The sequence below is a fragment of the Miniopterus natalensis genome, chromosome 11 (genome assembly GCF_054644295.1).
Source record: "Miniopterus natalensis isolate mMinNat1 chromosome 11, mMinNat1.hap1, whole genome shotgun sequence".
In the NCBI taxonomy this organism is placed as follows: domain Eukaryota; kingdom Metazoa; phylum Chordata; class Mammalia; order Chiroptera; family Miniopteridae; genus Miniopterus; species Miniopterus natalensis.
In genome coordinates, this window is record NC_142091.1 from 51,250,564 (window position 1) to 51,266,173 (window position 15,610).

At 56.6% G+C, this 15,610-nt stretch overlaps 1 protein-coding gene across 1 annotated transcript in view; it reads left to right on the forward strand.

Annotated features, from left to right (window-relative positions):
* KCNC1 (potassium voltage-gated channel subfamily C member 1) overlaps positions 1–15,011 on the forward strand; it is a 39,725-nt gene extending 24,714 nt beyond the window's left edge. Inside the window, exons 2-4 of the mRNA XM_016225151.2 lie at positions 4,833–5,766; positions 12,719–12,907; positions 14,947–15,011. Coding sequence (XP_016080637.2) covers positions 4,833–5,766; positions 12,719–12,907; positions 14,947–15,011 — 1,188 coding nt within the window. The remainder of the gene's footprint in view (positions 1–4,832; positions 5,767–12,718; positions 12,908–14,946) is intronic.
* The last annotated feature ends 599 nt before the right edge of the window (positions 15,012–15,610 follow it).

The following is a 15,610-nucleotide window of genomic DNA, read 5'->3' on the forward strand; positions in this document are numbered from 1 at the left end:
GAGTCTTCCAGGAAGGGGGCCAGGTGGGAATGCAGGCTAGACCATCCAAGGCTGCTGTCAGCATTGATTACCTGAGCAAGGTGTGGCCGCATGCCAGCCCCTGGGGCTGCTCTAGCCCCAGGCACTACTAAGTTCTGGGCAGAGAGGCCCAAGAACCATTCAGGCATGGCTGGGCTCCAGCTTGTGGATCCAGGCACCCCAGCTCTCTCCATTGGAGACGGGCATAGCCTGCCCTCAAGTCTGGGCTGTGGGTGCCAAGCTCCAAGATGAACCATTTGGACATGACTGGGGTCAGCTCCCCAGTTCACAGGACTGTGCTTCTAGCCCCGAGAGCTGTGGCCACTGCAGTGGTGGAAAGAGCTTAGGTTCTGGAGCTGGATAAATTTGGGTCCGAGCCTCTGCTTCATCCCTAGCTTTCAACCCTTGGTCCTTGAACCTCTCGGTACCTAGGTTTCCTTTTTAGCAGAATGGGGTACGACCACCTGTCTGACCAGGTAGTGTGAGGATTAAAGGTGCAGAATAGATCCTTAGCCTGGTTGGCTTCCTCCTCTCTCCTTCCTGAGCGCAGCTTCCCTGAGGCTGGACAGAAGGGAGTGGGGACTCAGCTGCAGTGAGCTCTTGCTTTGGCGGTGCACCGTGGCTGACCTGCTGGCCTCTAGGCTTCGGAGGATGTGGTGGTCTGAGCGAGCCAGGGGCACCTTCCTCCACAGCCCTCCTAGGAGCCACTTGGGCCTGGATGTTGCTGAGGCTCTGCCTGTGACAAAGTCCAGAGGGAAGGCACCACGGAGCCTAGGCAGGGCCGGAGGCCTGGCTTCCACCTCTTCCAGCTTCCCTGCGGAAGAAGTCCTAATGTCTGGCTCACCGCCTGGATGCTGCTGTCCACCTCCCATCCCCACTCCTTTGGCTCTGGGGCCCAGAGGAGAAAGAATTTAGACAGGATCTCCACTGATGGCTGAGAACCAAGGATTTTTTCCTGCCTTAATTCCTATAAGACCGGACCTCTTTCCAGGCCTCATTTTCCCCATCAAGATCTGTCCTGTGAGAGGACCAAATGGGGTGAAAACTCTAGGGGCCTGTCGGGGCACCTGGGAGGGAGAAGGTTCCTGGGACACCAGAGCCCTTTCTGGGCTGTTCCCATGAGTCTCCTCTAATGAGCACTAATGAGCCAGAGTTGGATACAAACTCGCTGTCTCCTAGGGGGTGAATTTAGAGTCTCCTTGGGGTCTCTGCATTTGCTGCCTCGTAACGGCCTCAGCTGCCACAAGGAACCTTGCCTGGAGAAGGTGTCCCAGGAGAAGGGCTACTTAGTGGAGTGCTGAAGGATGATGGGTTTTTCCAGAGAAAAATTGGCAGGAGCACTCTGGTGGGAGGAAGGACAGGTGTGACAATGCGGAGATGAGGGGACATGGGGGTGGGGGTCAGAGTTGCATGTGGTAAGAATGGTGGTTGGGTGCATGTAAGGATGTTAGGGAAGCTAGGGCACAGAGAGCCTCGTGTGCCAGGCTGAGGAGTTAGGGCTTTTCTGTGTGGGCAGCGTGGTCAGGGGGCATGCAGACCTGGAATTCAAGCCAGCTGCTCCCTCTGGTTTGGAAGCTGGACTGGTGGCCAAGACTAAAGCCTAAAACCTGTTAGCTTTGACGGCATTAGCCCTGTTGAGAGTCACATATAAGCAGAGGGGACAGAGGAGGGTAGATGTGGGACAGATTAGGAGGGTAATGCCATGGCTGATGGGGCAGTGAAGAGGAGAGGTGCCTCCTGCCTTCTGCCACTGCCCAGGGTCGGGAGCCCAGGGGTGCAGTGAGCCCTGCCTCTTGGCATCCCTCTTTCACAAAGGCCAGGGGAGGGGGTATGGCTGGAGCATGACCTGCCCATGGGGATTATGGGCTGTGAATGCCAAGCTCCGAGATGGGACCATCCAGAGGGAATCTGGGGCCAAATACCCAGTGGACAGGGATGTTTTAGCTCCAAGAGCTTTGGCAGCTCTGGTGATGGAAAGTGCTGGACAAACGGGTTGGAAATGGCAGTCTCTTTCAGCCACTTCCATTTTGCTTTCCTGGTCTACCTCCATGGTGACCCAGGTCGGCACTATCTGGACACTTGCAGAGCTGTTTCTGGAGCCAGAAGATCTGGTTTAAGTCCCTACCGTATCCCACCTTGTCAAACCTCACCCACTTCATAGGGCTGAGGGGGCCTCACCTTTTCAGTTCACTGCTTTGTACTCAACTCCCCGTGTGTCCTTTACCCTCAGCTGGGCAAGAAGCTCCCTGAGAGCTGGGCTGAGGCCCTACTCCCCTCTGTGCTGGTGCTTGCTGAGGAAGGAAAGGCAGAAAGGGTGGGTGGGTGGGTGGGTTGGTGGGTAGGTGGATGGATGGGTAGATAGGTGGGTGGATGGATGATGGATGGATGGTTAGGTGGATGGATGGGTGGATGGATGGATGGAAGGAATGGAAGGGAGGGAAGGAGGGAGGAAGGGAAGGAAAAAAGAAGAGAGGAGGGAAGGAAAGAATGGACACATTCATGTTGGATGGGAGAGAGAGAGGGAGGGGGAAGGGAGAAAGGAACAAAGGAAGGAAGGAATGGAGGGAGAAGGGGGGGAGGCAGGGAGGGGACAAAAAGGATAAATGGATCTGTGGACCAAAGGGAGGGAGAGAATAGAGGAAGGAAGGATGAATGGATGGAAGGGAAGGAGAAAGGAAAGAAGGAAAGGTGGGGATGGAGAGATGGGTAAAGGAAAGGAGGGGCAGGGGAATGGCAGCAAGGGTGCATGGGGATCACAATGGGTAGTAGTCTCAGATAACATTTTTGAAAACCGCTCCATGCACTGAAGCCAGCAGGACTGCCAGCATCCCATGATGACTGCCTTGGGCAGGTCTCTTCCTGTTTCTGGCCCTCAGGCTTCCCCATGGGTAGCATGTAAGGTCTTGGATCAGATAATCCCTAAAGGCTTCTCTTATGTTGACATTCTGAAATGCTAGCTTTGTCCCTTCGCCTTCCCTCTCCCCTTCCCCCAGCCCAGAATGTAGCTTGGAAGGTCCACATAGTTCTTGGTTTCTAGATCCCTTCCAAGTTGGGTGCCAGGTCCCAGGGCCATGGTCAACCCAGACAGGGCTGTTCTGGGACTTCCAATGCTGCCCCCTCCCCAACCCAACCAGGTGGGGAGGGGTGTCAATGTAAACTAAAGAAATTGCTAGGAGCAGTATGGCTGCCTCCTTCTGAAGGTACAGGGTGAGACCGTGGCACTCCTTGAAGTTATCTGTGAGGGCACCTCTGTAGACCAAAGGTGCCACCTATTCCAGACTGCAACCCAGGGCTGCCTCCAGGAAGATGGCCGTGTTCTGACCATGGTCTGTTTTGGCCAAGCAGAGAAAAGGAGGGTCCAGAGGGAATGGGAGTGGTGGGAACATACAGGCAAGAATGACCAGCTGGGTCCCTGAAGGAGAGCTGCTTGGCCAGGGTTCCATCTGCCCAGGGCCGTGCCTAAGGTGGCCATGGAAGGTTAGCGTTCCGGGCGACCCAACTGGAGGCTGCAAGAAGAGACCTTGCCTGAAATTCAGTCTTGAGCAGGAGGATTTGAAACTTAGACAGCTGCTTGATTATCTTTTCTTGGTTTCCCATGTCTCCTGGGACTTGAGAAGCCCAAGGGGTTATCATATGGGGCCCCCAAACCAAACCAAAGGATCTCCTGAACCTTTCTCCAGGGGGCTCAGGGCCAGAGCGGGTGATTCTGGACAGGCCAGGTTATTCCGGCCATTTCCTCCTCACCGATGGGGTCCGAGAGAAGCAGGTGCTCACATATACTTGGAAAGCGCCAGCACCCCAACAGCTTCTTCCTCCCTCCTACCCACACCCCTACCCAGGGGCTGGCAGGCAACAGCAGGAGAAAAGCAGACCCTGTGGTTTATGGTGCCTTTGAGGATATCTTGTCCAATTCACTGACTGATGCCAGAACCAGCAACACAGTGTCTCTGACATATGACCATTTAGCCTCTATTTGAATACCCCCAAGGATGGGGAACTCACTTCCAGTTTGGGTATGTGAGTTCCTAGGAGGACAGAGAATTGAAAAAAGTCATCTAAGGCCCTGAAGCAGATAAAATCTTTAGATCTAGACTGGATAGAACCTGAAAGAGATTCCGTGAGTGAAGCACAGATTCACAAAAAGGAGAGCAAACGGGCTGCAGCAGGAAGGACAAAAGATGGGAGATGTGGCTGATTCCACCGTAGCTGTCCCTTCTCATTTCTTTGCCAACTTCAGCACCAGCAAGCGAGGTCACTTTTATTAGTCAGGGTGGCTAAATGCTTTAACCAGTGTCCCCCAAACCACAGTGGCTTAACACAATAGGAGTATATTTCCCACCCAAGCAATAGTTCAACGAGAGTATTTATGGTCTTTTTCAGGGACCCAGGCTCCTTTCTCCCGGTGGTCCTGCTGGCACCTAGGGCTTCAGCATTTGCCTGGCAGTGGGGGGAAGATGGAGTAGGAAGGTTTTATGAGCCAGACTGGCAGTAATGCACACTCCTTTCAAGCAAGGTCCACTGGCCTGAATTCAGTCACATGACCCCACCTAACCCAAGGGAGGCTGGGAAATGTAGTCTAGCTGCGCATCCAAGAGGAATGGAAACATGTTTGTAAAACAAAGCAATCTCTGGCACAACCCTTTAACTCCTGAGTTTCTTTACCCTGTGTCCTGAGGAGGGAGAGGTGGCCTGTCGGCTTGGCCCGTGTTGGAAGGTTCACTGTGCAGGCCTCTTCCCAACACAAAGGCTCCTCCGGTTTCTCTGCTCTGGGTGGGAGGGCCTGCCCTCTGACACTCTGTGTTTCTCCCCCACAGTATGTGGCCTTGGCCTCCCTCTTCTTCATCCTGGTCTCCATCACCACCTTCTGCCTGGAGACCCACGAGCGCTTCAACCCCATTGTGAACAAGACGGAGATCGAGAACGTTCGGAATGGCACGCAAGTGCGCTACTACCGGGAAGCGGAGACGGAGGCCTTCCTCACCTACATCGAGGGTGTCTGCGTGGTCTGGTTCACCTTCGAGTTCCTCATGCGTGTTGTCTTCTGCCCCAACAAGGTGGAGTTCATCAAGAACTCGCTCAACATCATTGACTTTGTGGCCATCCTCCCCTTCTACCTGGAGGTGGGCCTGAGCGGCCTGTCCTCGAAGGCCGCCAAGGATGTCCTGGGCTTCCTGCGCGTCGTCCGCTTCGTGCGGATCCTGCGCATCTTCAAGCTGACCCGGCACTTTGTGGGCCTGCGGGTCCTGGGCCACACGCTCCGCGCCAGCACCAATGAGTTCCTACTGCTGATCATCTTCCTGGCCCTGGGTGTCCTGATCTTCGCCACCATGATCTACTATGCTGAGAGGATAGGGGCACAGCCCAACGACCCCAGTGCCAGTGAGCACACCCACTTTAAGAACATCCCCATTGGCTTCTGGTGGGCCGTGGTCACCATGACAACACTGGGCTACGGAGACATGTACCCGCAGACATGGTCCGGTATGTTGGTGGGAGCACTGTGCGCGCTGGCGGGTGTGCTGACCATCGCCATGCCCGTGCCCGTCATCGTGAACAATTTCGGGATGTATTACTCCTTAGCCATGGCTAAGCAGAAACTACCAAAGAAAAAAAAGAAGCATATTCCGCGGCCACCGCAGCTGGGATCTCCCAATTATTGTAAATCTGTCGTAAACTCTCCACACCACAGTACTCAGAGTGACACATGCCCGCTGGCCCAGGAAGAAATTTTAGAAATTAACAGAGCAGGTAGGAAACCTCTTAGAGGCATGTCGATCTGACCTTTCACCTCTGCCCCCGTAGCGATGATTCCAGATTCAGTCAGACTGCTTCCTTAGTTCCGTGGGCGACCCCGGACCCCCGCACTCAATCTCGAAGTGTGGAGCCTGGGGGCCCAGGGAGATGCTGGGCAGCCAAGTTCACAAGGCAAGAGCCAGCTAGAGGAACCTCACTGGTGGCCCTGGGTAAGGAGGTTGACGTGCTGGTCTCATGAGATTCTGAAGAGATGACGTGGCCCTCGAGGTTGCTGAGGACTCTCTTAGGAGCCCGGAGAGCTGCTGCTCGGTGGGCAGGAGTCCAGCGTGAGTCTCTGACTCAGGCCACTGACCTGGTGTCTGGGCAGGGCGGGGGTGGGCGTGATTTGGAAATGGCAGACAGCTTCCGATTCGGTCTTTACACGGCTCCCTTCAGGCTGTGCAGACGGTACAGGTGGTGCATGGGATCTGGCAGGAGGGTCTCTGCAAAGGCAGTAGCAAGGATTCTCACCCCAGCAGAGCCTATCTCCATAGCTGAGTGGGATTCGTGCTCTGATTCCGGCTGCCTAGCGCCAGGTGCGTCCTAGGAGACGCCTCTAGCCCTCCGTAACAAGCTTACTTCCCCCATAGCATGCCGAACCAACTCATCTTCTACCATCACTCTAGAGTTTAGCATTTATCTTTAGAACCTGTTGGAGTGACTCTAGCTTTCACGTTGTCTGTTTGGGTTGATGGTTGAGTGGGAGTTTCCGATGGCCTTCTGACGGAAGCGGCTGGTGAGCAAAGGATTAGAGGGGCCACCACCCCTGGCAGCTTAGATGAAAGCGCTACAGACCAGCAACCACCTCCCACCGATGGTTCTCCCCATGTCCGGCGGTAGAAACTGCAGCAGCAATACATGACACCCCAACCAGTGTACAACCACTTTCCCGTGAATTAGGTGGGGGCCGGGGAGGGGGGAGGGGGCGGGGGGCATGAAACAATACTAGTCACCGTGGGATATATTCTAATATTCCATGGCTAGTGGTTCGTTATGGGACTCTCTCAGTTTTATGAGAACCTGCACATAGCACATAAAGTTGATCACGGGGCTCTGGTCTGAAGATATAAAGCCCATAGTCTACCTCTACCCATGGAATACCATCGACTTATTCTGTGGACACAGGGATTTCAAAGGAATGGATGACCCAGAGAAGAATACAGCACTGAGCTAAGGAGCGTGGGGCGAGGGAGGCTGAGTGAGTGGTAGGTAGCGTTTAGTTTACGAAGGACACCAGGGTCCAGGTCTGGCAGGGGAGCTGCAGGCTAGCTCAGCCCCAGATGAGCAGGTTTGCCCTGGTTTGGGTGGCCTACCCCAGCGTATGATTGATTCTTCCCCCCTGCTGAGGCACTCTCTTCCCAGCCACCCCCATCCTGCTCCACATCTGGCTTCATCCCACAGCTGTGCTGCCCAGAACAGTACCCCCAAGGCCCACTTATCTGCTCAAAGGAGGTCTCCAACCCCTTCTCCTGTCCCCATACCCTCCCCCTCCCTGGGATTCCTGTAGGCTCCTGAGAGGAACTTGGTTAGTGTCTTGGGCTAGGCCAGAAGGTGGGCAGGGGTCTCAGGAACTGGAATAGGGAACTTGGGGTGGGGCTGGGCTCCCCCTGCCAAGGCATGGCTCCTGCTTAGGAAGCCAGGCATTGGCTGGTGGAAAGCTCCAACCCTACCTCTATGCTTTGGATGAGCTAGTTGTTTGTCCTCAGGAGCCACCATCCTGGCAAGGAAAGTTCCTGGGGCTCGAGGGGAGGGTCTGGATTGGCTTAGCCCCCAGCTCTACCCCAGGCTCCATCAGGAAGAGCTGAGCCTGAGTGGCATCACCATGGTGCAACTTGGCCCTTCCTTCACATCTTCCCCAACACTGGATCTTTCAGGATTAGTGCCCCAAGCATGGGTGCCCCAGGCCAGCCTGTCAAGGATCCCCAGTTCACTCCAATCAGGCACAGATCGTCTGTGCTCCTGACAATGCCAGTATTCTCCGTGTGCTAATTGCGTGCGCACACACATGCACGTACCACACATGCATGTTCACACACGCACGCGCACACACACAGAGTACAGACGTGTGTGCTCTGACATGTACACCAGCTAGTCCCAGGGAACAAGCCCTCTTCCCATGCTGCAGCAGACCTGGAAAGTCCATGCACTCCTGTTGGATCCCCTGGACCCCACAGCCTGGCAACCCTGCTCCTGGGAGCTTCCGCACCCTGGCCCCAGGTCTCAAGAACCCAGAGCTCTGGCAGGAGCAGTCTGTATGGCTGGAAGGTGTTCTGTGGCCCTCCCAAGCCTGCCCCCTGAAGCCCCATGCCGGTGTCCTCCTCCTGCCTTTCCAGTCCCATCCCCACATTGGATCTCCACTCCCTTCCCAAGTATTCACGTCCCCTCCTGGTGCTGTTTTAATGTCCAGACCTGTCCACCTTGGCTCTGAGACCCCCTCTGAGCTTCATCCCTCACCAGAACACCCCTTCCTCCAAAAGCTGGTGTGTGAGACCCAGATTAACTGTCACTGAGAGGGGTATGGTCCTTAGGGGTATCCCCCCATTTCTGCCTCCCTGAATCCCTTCCCGTTCCCCTTCTTTTCTGCTTACAGCTCTGCACCTAGATGGGCATGGGGCTGAGGGTGCATTTGTGAGTGAGTGGGGGCAGACCAGAGGCAAGGAAGGCAAGTGTGGGTGGAGACCGGGCCCTGCAGGGATTGAGGGAGGTGAGATGCAGCTCCCAAGTCCTGTCCAGCCTCATTCCACCCTCAATAGCAGTCAGGCGCCTCAGCGAAACCTGGGGTCTCCAGTTCCTCTTTTAGAACCTAGGTTCGGGACAAGTACAGCATGCTGGGCTCTGAGGGCACCCCCCCCTCCAGGGCATGATCCCTGGGACTCCAGCAAGGCCTCCCAGCCATGCCATAGCTCCTTCCCCTCCCCCCACCTCTGGTCTCTGGAAGCCTCAAGTCTCTGTGTCTGTGAGGAATGATCTGGTCTTTTCCTCTGTACCATGGCTAGCATGGCCTCAGTGTCAGGGAGATTGTCCTGGGGGGGGCTGTAGGACCTTATGGGGGTATGTCAGGAGGGTACCCCACATCATCAGCGGCTGCCTGGAGCTGATAGCCAGGAGATGTTGCTCCCCCCACCGTCTGCAGTCAGGAGGCCCAGACCACTTGCTCTGGACGGCTCGGAGTGCTCCTCTGTCCTGCCACGTCCATTCACGTGTGTCTTGTCCATCTCTACTCCTGTGATGTGGGTCAGTCCTCTGTGGTGCCATGTCTGGGGCTATGGTGTCCCACCATAGGTGATCAGTGGGCTGGCGGGGAGGAGGGGTGGTGGCCAGACCCTCTTTCCTGCCCACAGGCACCCTCAGCAGCAGTGACCCCCAGAGAAGACCCTGCCTGGGCCCCTGGGAACTACCACTGCAGCTTCTGGGTCCTCTTTAGGGTGGTGGTGGGAGGTTCTCTCCAGAGCAGTGAGTCCTAAGTGCGCCTCTCCCAGCCCTCCCTTTCCCCTGCTTGGCTGCAGAGAGTGCCTGGAGTGGTGCTAGCCGGGGTAGGGTGAGTGACGACTGGGGCAGAGGTGACCAGGCAGGGTGTGGGCAGGGCCCCTCACATGAGCTGATCAAGTTTCTGCTCAGATACAGGGCCTGGGTGGGCAGCTGGGGCCCGTGTGGGGTCCATGTGGCCCCCAGGCGGGCTAAGGGGGAAGTATCCGAAAAATGATGCAACTCTGAGGGCCAGGCCTGGTGTTCTTTTCTGTGTTTTTCATATTCTCTCTTTTTCTCTCTCTCCGCTAATCATGTTTCTCTCTCTTTCTCTCCTCGTTTTGTTGCATGACTTGTGCCGGTTCTCGTGACTGTACTCTGCTCGTGTCTCCCACAGACTGTCCCCAGATAGCCTGGGACTTTTTCCCTGAGCCCCCCGCTGGGCAGAACCCTTGGAGCTAAACCCAAGGAAATGCCCAGCAACCCCCCACCCCACCCCAGCCCTGTGTGCGCCCCCGGCGCCCGCTGCTGGTCTGAACAGTAAGTACATCGGCTGTGCCTGGACCAGGGCGAGAAAGCCAGCCCCGCTGGTGAAGGGCCCTGACACCCGGTTCTCCTTGCTCCAAAGTTTTAAAAAAATGACCCTCTCGCGGATGCTCATCTATCTCAGCCCATTTCAAAGCCTGGAAACCATCTCCGTGAGCCGCTGCCCATGCTGCCATTTCATCATCGCAAGCCCGCGGGTCTAGTGGGGCCGAGGGACCCTGGCCCAGGGGAGGCAGGGCTCCGGCCTTCTGGGGAGCAGGTGGAAACCGAGGCCATCTCATCCAAAGGATGGGGTAAGGGCAGAGGGGGGAGTCTTGGGTGAGCTGACCCTCTGGCCTTTTTCACGGGTTCCCCAGGTTTGCAGAGTAGGTCCCCCCTTTGTTTCTCTTTCGTCCAGCCACCCTTTGGAGTTGGGGAGGGAGGATGCTCCCACTTTCTGACAGCACCCCAAACCGCAGATAAACTAACAGCCCAGGGAGGCTGGCTCCTTCACAGAGCAAGACCTAAACACTCTCACCCAATTACAGCCCTTCCTCAAACTCATGGTCGAGAGTAGAAGCAGAGCCAAGTGTGTCTTGGGGGTCCCTCAAGGAAGGAAGGGTGTGCAGCTCACACCTACCCAGGGATCCCTGCCGGTTGCCCCCTGCTCCCTTCCCCTGCAGGGAAAACCAGCCCCAACTTTGGACCCTTTAAAGTCTGTGGGAGCTGGATGCTCCAGGGGCATGGCGCTGGGGGACAGAGACTTTGGGTGGGGACACAGCACTCAGAACCAGAGGAGGCCTCGGGCTCCACCCTTCACCTTTGACCCACCCCTGAGCAAGAGCTGTAGGCTGTGGACCCCTCCCCTGACCAAGGATGGCCAACGGAGGGACAGCGCGTCCTGGCTCCCCCAGATGGAGACGCAGCCTGGTAGGACTTACTGTTTCCCCTTGAGGAAGCTTGGGCAGGATTCTCTGCGCCCCGACTTCCGCACCCCCATCCATGCCCCCTCTCCCCAGTCACCCTCCTTCAGCCCAGAGACCCTTGGGAGGGAAGCGGGTCTGCCGGAGGGGTGGCAGGGCCGGGCGTGTGTGTGTGCGCACAGGTGTGTGCCCACAGACACGCCCAGTGCGAGGCCCAGCCCCAGTCAGTGGTGTCCGAGTTACCTCGGTAACTGGCCTCAGGCTCAGCGTAAGGCGGGAAGCGAAGCCCCGGACTTGCCGAGAAACACACTGGACGTGAACTGCTTGCCATCTTGTATGACAGACTTTTTTTAAGTTCCAAAATTATGATGGGATTTTTTTTGGATTTGCTTTACGAATAAACCTGATTGGTCCATTTCTCTTTTGACTGACTGCCTCTTTGTAGTGACATTATGTGCACACGGCCGGGATCCCGCCCTCGGGCACGCTGAGCGGTGCCCGCGGAGGAGGATCCCCTCTGCGTGCAGTTCATGATGTGGACAGGGCCACGGAACAGGGTCAGATCGGGAGGGGACTGCCCAGCTTTCCCCCTTAGGCTTGCAGAGCGCCTCCCCTCCCGCGGTCCCACTCACGGTGGTGGCCGTCTTCCCTGGAGGCTCCCACCCCAGGGGAGGTCCCTAAGAAAGGCAAGGTGCCCACTGTGGGGACTGAGTTGGCTCTGCCTGGCCAGGAGGATTCTGATTTGAGAGCAGAGAGCGTGGGGCAGGCTCAGTCCCCAGGAGTGATGGGCGGGGGCAGAGGCCAGGCAGAGCTACCTCTGCCAGCTGCAGGGGCGTCCACGGCGCTGCTCCTGGACTTGGGAGAGGGTGAGCTCCCTGCCTGGCCACACTTTGCCCCCCGGCCCAATGTGCCCCCAGACCTCCTCCCAGGTTTCTTCTCGGGCTGCCACAGAGGCCAAGACTCGTCTTCCCCACCTGAGCCCATCAGCCGCTGTTGTCTTTACACATCCATTTGCTCTGCTTTTCGGGGGGGATGCTGCTGAGAGGAGACAGAGGAATGGGAGCCCCTCCCAAATCATGGCCACTGTCACCGCCTCATGCAAACATCCCTGTTGTGCCTGTGCAAGCTGACCAGGCCTGCTTTGTGCGGAGCGGGTTGGAAGCCACTGGCTTGGTCTGTGTGGGGACCAGAGCGAACCGAGTGACCAGCATAAGTCTGTGTGGGGGATGGGGCAGATTGAGTGGTCAGATTGGGTCTGCATGGGGACAGAGGAGGCTGTGTGGCTGGGCCTAGTCTGTATGGAGACTGGGGCAGACTGATCAGATTGGATCTGTGTGGGGGACAGAGAAGACTGTGTGGCAGGGCCTAGTCTGTATGGGGGGCGGAGCATACAGAGTGACTAGATTAGAGAGATATGGGGGGCGGGCAGGCTATGTGATCAGATAGGGTGTGTGGTGGACAGCGTGAAATGAGTGAGCAGATGGGATCCAAATGCGGACTGGGGTAGAGTCGATGGATGGGGTCTGGATGGGGCTAGGGAAGCCTGAGCTGGGTAAAGATGGGAGGCAGCCAAACTCTGGTCAGCAGCAGAGGGGTCAGAAAAGGCTGCCTCTCTGGACTGGAGTGTTTCAGCATGTCTGTCTGTCTGCCCCCTGAGCTGTGTCTGGCCCTCTACCCATGTCTGCATCCACACCATCCTGTCTCATCGGCCCGGCCTTGGGCCCTGGGCCCAGCCCCCAGCACCGCGCTTGCTGGGCCCATCACTCATCTTTTTGCAAACTTTGAGCAAACCCAGGATCCCCTCTTTTGCAGCACTGTGGGCAGCCTGTGGGCTACCTGATGAGCCGGAACTCCCAGCCTTGTGCCTCCCTCCACGGCCCCTCACTTTTCGGTCCTCAGGGACAGGCTGCCCTTTGCCAATGCCCCACCTCCGGCCTGTCCCCCCCACTAAACAGTTTTCAGTGTCTCAATAGCTTCTGCTTATATGTTTGAAGATTCCAAACTGAATGGGGAGGTGGCGAAGGCCGCGCTGGCGAACGAAGACTGCCCCCACATAGACCAGGCCCTCACTCCTGATGAGGGCCTGCCCTTTACGCGCTCGGGCACCCGCGAGAGATACGGACCCTGCTTCCTCTTATCAACCGGGGAGTACACGTGCCCACCTGGTGGAGGAATGAGAAAGGGTATGTAGAGGAGGCTGGGGCACTGCATCAGCCGGGCCGCCTCGCGCTCCTGCAGATGGGTGGGCAGGGTGGCGGGCAAGGGGCGCTGAGGGGCAGGCAGGCACACTGATGGGGGGCAGGGAGCAGAAGGAGCCCCAGGGTTGGTCCCCTGAGACCTGAGTTCTTCTCTCCTAAGTGGAATGTCAAAGCAGCAGAGAGAACCTGAGGTCCAGGCAGCTGTGGGTTGGTATTAAGGGTTAGTATTTAAGGGGTAGGAGGGTAGGAGGGACCTGGAGACAGGCTGGTTGGCTGACTGTGGGCCATGACCCTAAAGAAGAGGGGTACCCAGGGATGCGGGAGGAGCCTCGATTGCTCCAGGCTGCTCTGACAAATGGCAGGTCAGACCCAAAAGGCAAAGTGTTCTTCCCATCCAGTGGTTGAGGAGGGCAGTGGGTGGACCTGGCCTGGCCAGGACCCTGTGGGATTAGCCACCCAAGATCCATGTTCTGGAAGAGGTATCCTTTAAAGAGAATCCACAGACCATTGGGAGGGGAGCCATGAAGAAAAAGGTGGCTTCAGGCCTTGGGGTTGAAGCCAGTGTCCCTGCAGAGGTTAGGTGTGTGCCAGTCAGAATATTGCTAATGGCAGAGAATTTGCCAAGAGAAGGTTGTTAACACAGGACTCTGTGCAGCCCCTTCCATCCCCAGGGCCCATTAGCCAGGTCCTGGGTGTGGTCAGCGCCCCCTTGTGGTTGGTGAAGGCTGACTCCATGGTGGTCTCCTCTCAAGGACTCCTTCTACCAGATCCTTATCTTAGGCTGACACCCTGGGGAAAGGCTTCTACTAGAGCTTGATAGAGAATGGGCTGGAGAGAGGTTGGGGCGGGAGCCCAGAGCACCCTAGCTCCAGGCTCCAGGCCTTGGCCCGTGGCCCAGAAGGTGGAGAAAGCCATCCTCAGCACAGGGGACTGGCTGGGCAGCTCGTGCATGTCTGGGAACACCTCCTGCTCACATGGGATGCATGCTGACCAGGGTGAGCAGGTTGGGCCACAGCGATAGTTGGTTTTTTAGAGCAACAGTTGGTGTACCCTGTGGCCATTCACAACTGCTCCAGTATTTGAAGTGGTTCAACAATACACAGGGAGAAAATGCAGAATTCAAAATAAAAGGCAAACCCAGACGAGGAGAGGCAGCCTACACTGAGATGGGGAAGTCTTTTGGTCACTGGTGCTTAGTGTGCCCACCTGATCCAGGCTGGTCCCTGCTTCCTTGCCCTGCCTGGAGGTCCCTTGGACCCCAGTGCGGCATAGCGCTCCCCGCATGGTGCTGCATGGCGGAGGGCTGCCGGCCTGGGAGGGGGGTGGGCCCATCCTTGGCACCTTCCATGGATAGGCCTAATGCATCTGGCTTTCCCCTCAGTGGAGGCTCTAGAATGCCAGGAGCAGGGGCAGGCCAGGGGAGGGAGGGGGAAGCAGGTAGACCTTTCCCAGTGGCTGTGCTCTGCCTGGTAAGGTCTCATGGGCTGCCTGCCTCCTTCATCTTGAGCGTTGGACCAGTCTGTGTGGCCTGGAGCAGAAAGGAGAGTTTACTGTGCTTCCAGAAGTCCAGGAAGTGTGGGACAGAAGGAGCCCTCTCTCCTTGTAGTTGCCCAGCGGAAGCCACTGTCCACAGGCAGTACCCACTCCCCAATCCCAGAGGCCTGGGTGCCAGAATCTTTGGGAGGCACCCAGGGTGAAGTGCCCCCACCCACATCCACCTAGCCCTGCTCTCATGGAGTCATGACAGCCGCTGGTGACTTGCTTTTCTCAGGATAATTCCAGGCCGTAAGCCATGTGCAGAGTAGCAGAGGAGTTAGGGCCTCTACCCGGTCCCCAGGAGGGAGAGGAAGAGGCGTGCTAGGCTGGCTCACTGCATGGGAAACCAGGCCAGCTGGAGAAGAATCTGCCTGCCTCTGCATGCGGCTGTTCTGTCTTTCCTCCTCCTTCCTTAAAAACTAAGTACCAAGCGGGATGGGAGAGCCAAGAAGAGACGCTCAAGTGTTAATTGTATTCTTTACATACAGATCTTTGCAAAGAAAGCCCTGTCATTGCTAAGTATATGCCGACAGAGGCTGTGAGAGTGACTTGACCAGGCGGCTTGGCCGAGGACACTGGTGGCTATTAAGCATCTGGGTGGACCTGCAGCCCCTCCTCACCCTCGGACAGAGTAAATTCACGCCATGCAGGTTTGCCGGACGAGTCCGAGTGGCCCAGGCATTGTACTAGGACGGACGTAGCTTTTTCTACGGCCAAATGGTAACTGACCGTAGAGGATTTCTTTTCCTTCTTTTCATTTTTAAAAAATTTTATTTTATTCGGGGAGGGAGGTGGAGGGGTTCCTTAGCATGACTTGCATGAAGTTAAACAGAAAACCCAGCCAACCAAACCCACCCACCCCCCTGCAACTGTATGATTACCCTAAACAACGAAAAGAAAAAAAGCAGAAGTCCTCTATTTTCTTTCAAAGCTTTTTACTTTTATACATGTTGGAGCCAGACTGTAAGGGCGTTCGGTAGAAACCTGTACATTTCTGGGGCAGGGGTGGGGGTGGGCAGAGGGGTGGGGACAGGAACAGATTGTTTCCCTTTTTGTACACGAGATCGAGAGGAAAGGTTCCTAAAAGGGCAGTCGGTCAGTCATCGGTCATATTGACCTCACCTTCATAATTCATCTCTCACGTGGAAACTG